Raw genomic sequence first — 4277 nt, 5'->3', positions numbered from 1 at the left:
TCAATTTGCACCTTTTGTCTTACTTTTTAGCCTTATATCTCACTATTTTTCTAACTTTACACGTACTCTTGGAAAAATTCTACCATCTGTTACTCCTCTGATGTGCTCTCTTTTCAATTTCAGAAATTGTTAAATTTAGAATCCAAGGCCATGTTAGAAATATGACACCATAAAACTTTGTTTTTTATATGTCTATCCCTAGCTTCATAAATGTACCTAGGATATGTAATACGTGTTCAAAAGATGTTGGCAGAAGTATGTTCTCATATTTGTGATAGTTATATTTATTAGTACTTTGGTATTGTTGTATAGTTATATTCCTACTTGTTTTAATTTCCTTATTAGCTTGTATGGGCCAGGAGAGAAGTGACTGTCCATCCATCCATCCTTCCTTCCGTCCCTCCGTCCATTCGTCCTTCCATCCTTCTTTCCTTCCTTCCTTCTTTCCTCCCTTCCTTCCTCATTCTTCCCCCTCCTTTATTTTTTCCTTCCCTTACATTTTCTTTTCTTCCTTTTAATTTATTTCCTGTGTCTACTAAGGTGCCTTGCTCTGAATAGGCAATTTGTTGAATTGCCTTTTTGAGAAGATATAGGAAAAGAGAAAAAAAAAGTGAAATGGAAAAAATTAACAAGAAAATCACTTCTCTCCAAATCCCTAAAATGGTCATCATAATTATTTTGTAGTTACTCTCCTGAGAGCCCCTTTGACATCCTTGTTCCTTAAACTATAAATGATGGGGTTCAGCATAGGTGTCACTGCTGAGTAGAACACAGAGATCATTTTATCCCTTTCATTCATTATCTTGGAGTTTGGCCTCATGTAAGCAAATATTGCTGAGCCATAGAAGAGAACAACAACAATGAGATGGGAACCACAGGTAGAGAAGACCTTCAGCCTTCCCTCCCTGGACTGCATCTGGATCACGGTGGAGATAATATTCCAGTATGAGACAAGGATGAGGGAAACAGGAGCCAGGAGGATTACCACGCCCATTGCAAAGATGGCCATTTCTGTGCTATAAGTGTCTGCTGAAGCCAGCTTCAGGAGGGCAGGAGGTTCACAGAAAAAATGTTTAATGATATTACTTCCTTGGTAGGGTAGACGCAATGTGAATGTGGTGTCCACCAGAGACACAAATGCTCCACTGGCCCAGGACCCTATAGCCAGCTGGACACATACCCAATGTGTCATAATGGTGGAGTAGTGCAGGGGCTTGCAGACAGCCACGTACCGGTCATAGGACATCACTGCCAGCAGTGCACACTCTGTACATCCAACCAGAAGTAAGACAACAATCTGTGTTGAGCATCCAGCAAAGGAAATGCTTTTCTTCTTCACCAGGAAGTGGATTAGCACCTGGGGGACAGTGGTAGTAGAAAAACAGAGATCGGCAAAGGACAAGTTTCTAAGGAAAAAATACATAGGTGTGTGGAGCCTGGAGTCGATGTGAATGAGTACAATGATCAGCAGGTTTCCCAGCACAGTGAGCAAGTAGATAATCAGGAAAACGAAGAAAAGCAGAACTTGTGTCTCTGGATCCTGTGAAAGGCCCAAGAAGACAAATTCATTCACATAGGTTTTGTTCTCTTCTCCCATCAATGTTTATTCCTGTTTATAGGTCAGCAACAAGAAAAGGAACACATATTAATCAATTATTTAAAAACTCCAAGTAACGTATGTATTTTATTAATCAGAGTCCAAAATTGAGCTATTGATTTTTGTCTCTTAATAGCTTCCACATGAAAAAAAAAAAAAAAACAAAAAACCTGCATTCTCTTTTTGCTCAATAGCTCTGACAATTAAAAACCATTTCTGATATTTTCCCTTTGAATCTTTTAGGAGCACCTTAGGGGAGAAATCATCCTGAGTGGGCTACATGACCAAGCCTTGACTGGACCACCTAATGGTTTAGAGTCCTTAGTGATGTCTTCAGCACTTATTACAGTGCATCCTTCCTTTTATGTAGGTTTGGGAAGCAAACAAAATGATTTGCTTTAAACCAATTAGCAATATACTGTAAACTGTTTTTTATACTGTAAACTGTTTGACATTTATGAAGGATGATTTTTAAAAATTATGTTAGCAAAATGATCCTAATGAAGCACTCTGAGCAGCGGTGGAAAATTAGGATTAGGGTAAAGGAAAATGTCATAGTCTGTGATCCTGTCCCTTGTCCAAATTCCCCTGTCGTTTATTTTCAACACATAAAGGGTGCTGAGGCACATCAATAAAAATAGCTGCTTCACTAAGAGTTGTGCTCAATAACATCGTTAAAATATCCCCTAATCTGTCCTCTGTATTCCTTTTTTTTTTTTTTTTATTTCCTCCTCTTGGCCCTATAGGACTGTTCTCCAGGCTTTCTGGACAGAATAAAACATCCCTTTTTTTTTCTGCACAGGGTCTCTGGCAATAATGACACTAATTATTTTGTATTGGGCATTCTCCTGGCATTAGTCATTATTGATGTTTGTTTGTTTGTTTTTTTGCATTCACTGAAAAAAATCCTCTTTAAGTAAATGAGGTAGTTATAATGATCTCCATTATACAATTGATGAGACAAAGGCTCACAGAAATTCTCAAACTTGTTCTTGTGAACCCTACTCATTATTTCTGTATTCTGCAATTATTTTTTTCTTCCTCAAAAACTGCTTGCAGAGTTTAAGCTTTTTTACACAGTTCTATCTCTGACATCCATTTCTGAGAGACAAGCCCACACAGTGTCTCCATTTCTATGATTTTAGGACTAAGCCACAATAACAGAGTGGTCAATAGGCACAAAATAACAGTTAAGCATATTTTAACAGTTATTTTTCAACACTTCTAGAGGGTCTTATCTGCTGGGCAATAGGAAATATTAAAGGAATAAATATGGAGAGAAGTGACAAACATTATTTGCAGATAATTTGATTATATATCTTGAAAGAACCAAAGAGCCAATTCAGCACATAAAGGGTAACTGATAACTGACTGGAAATTCGGTTTGATGCAAGATGAGCAACAAAAAACTCTTGTGTTACTATGTACCCAATATAACCAAATAAAAATTAAAGCAAAAAGAATTCTTTTGGAAAAGGAACAATACCTATATTTAACAAGGTATGCACAAGAAAGATCCAAGACCTATTTAAAGTGTGAAACATGATATCTGAATAGATAAATAGATACATTGATTTTATAAATAGAACCACAAGGTCTTATAAAAAATTCACTGTAATTCCAACCATATTTACAGAGAATTTTTATAAAGGAATTTAACATATTTATTCCAAATTTTATCTAAATAATTCAATTATAAAACATTGTAAATTTCCTCATTAATATAATGAATACTGAATAGACATAAAAAATTTAAGCAATAAATATAGTGTAGGAACATATCTCATTATATTTGGAAATTTAATACATGATAAATGTGGCATCCTAAATAAATGTAGTTCTTTAAAAAAAGGACAATTACTTCTTCACTTTAAAAATTTTTTTACATATGTATGTATATCCATGTGTATACACACATAACATAAATATAAGCAATAATTCAACCCAAATGTATTGAATTTTTTTTAATTCAGTTTTTTTTGGTGGGAATGGAGATTGGTATAGCCATTATGGAAAATAGTATGGAAGTTTCTAAAGAAATTAAAAATGGAACCACCATATGACCCAGCAATCTGTCTTCTGGGCATATACCAAAAAGAAATGAAGTCACCAGCTAGTAAAGATATCTGCTCTCCCATGTTCAATGCAGTATTATTCACAATAGTCAAGATATGAAAACAATCTGTTTGTCAATGGAGAAAATATACACAGACACACACACACACACTCTTACACAATGGAATACTACTCAGCCCTAAAAAAGAATCAGATCTTGCCATTTGTCACAACATGACCAACCTGGAGAATATTATACTAAATGAAATAAGCCAGACACAGAAAAAAATATAGTGTACGATCTCACTTGTATGTGGAATCTAAAAAGCAAAAATTAAATATACAGAGATAGAAAACAAAACAGTGGTTAACAGGGACAGGGCTGGGGTTGGAGGCAGAAATGGGAAGATGTAGGTTGGAGGGTAAAAGGAACAGATATGTAGAGATCTAATGTACAACATGAGGACTATCAGTAATAAAATTGTATTTGAGATTCATGCTGAGAAGATTGTATCTGCTCTTGCCATAAACATGAAAAATGGGTAACTACATGAGATAATGTATATGTTCATTTACTTCACTAGGTTAACTTTTTTACTTATTTATATATTAAAATATATTTCAT

At 35.1% G+C, this 4277-nt stretch overlaps 1 protein-coding gene across 1 annotated transcript; it reads right to left on the bottom strand.

Annotated features, from left to right (window-relative positions):
- Positions 1-465: 465 nt before the first annotated feature.
- Positions 466-1597, bottom strand: LOC108288278 (olfactory receptor 2D3-like). Its single transcript, XM_017507163.2, has one exon. The coding sequence runs from the start codon at positions 1595-1597 to the stop codon at positions 674-676; it is 924 nt and encodes a 307-aa protein (XP_017362652.1). The 3' UTR covers positions 466-673.
- Positions 1598-4277: the final 2680 nt, after the last annotated feature.

This window comes from Cebus imitator, unplaced genomic scaffold (assembly GCF_001604975.1).
Source record: "Cebus imitator isolate Cc_AM_T3 unplaced genomic scaffold, Cebus_imitator-1.0 Scaffold370, whole genome shotgun sequence".
Lineage (NCBI taxonomy): Eukaryota > Metazoa > Chordata > Mammalia > Primates > Cebidae > Cebus > Cebus imitator.
The sequence above is the reverse complement of the archived record's forward strand: the minus strand, read 5'-3'. Positions and strand labels throughout refer to the sequence as shown.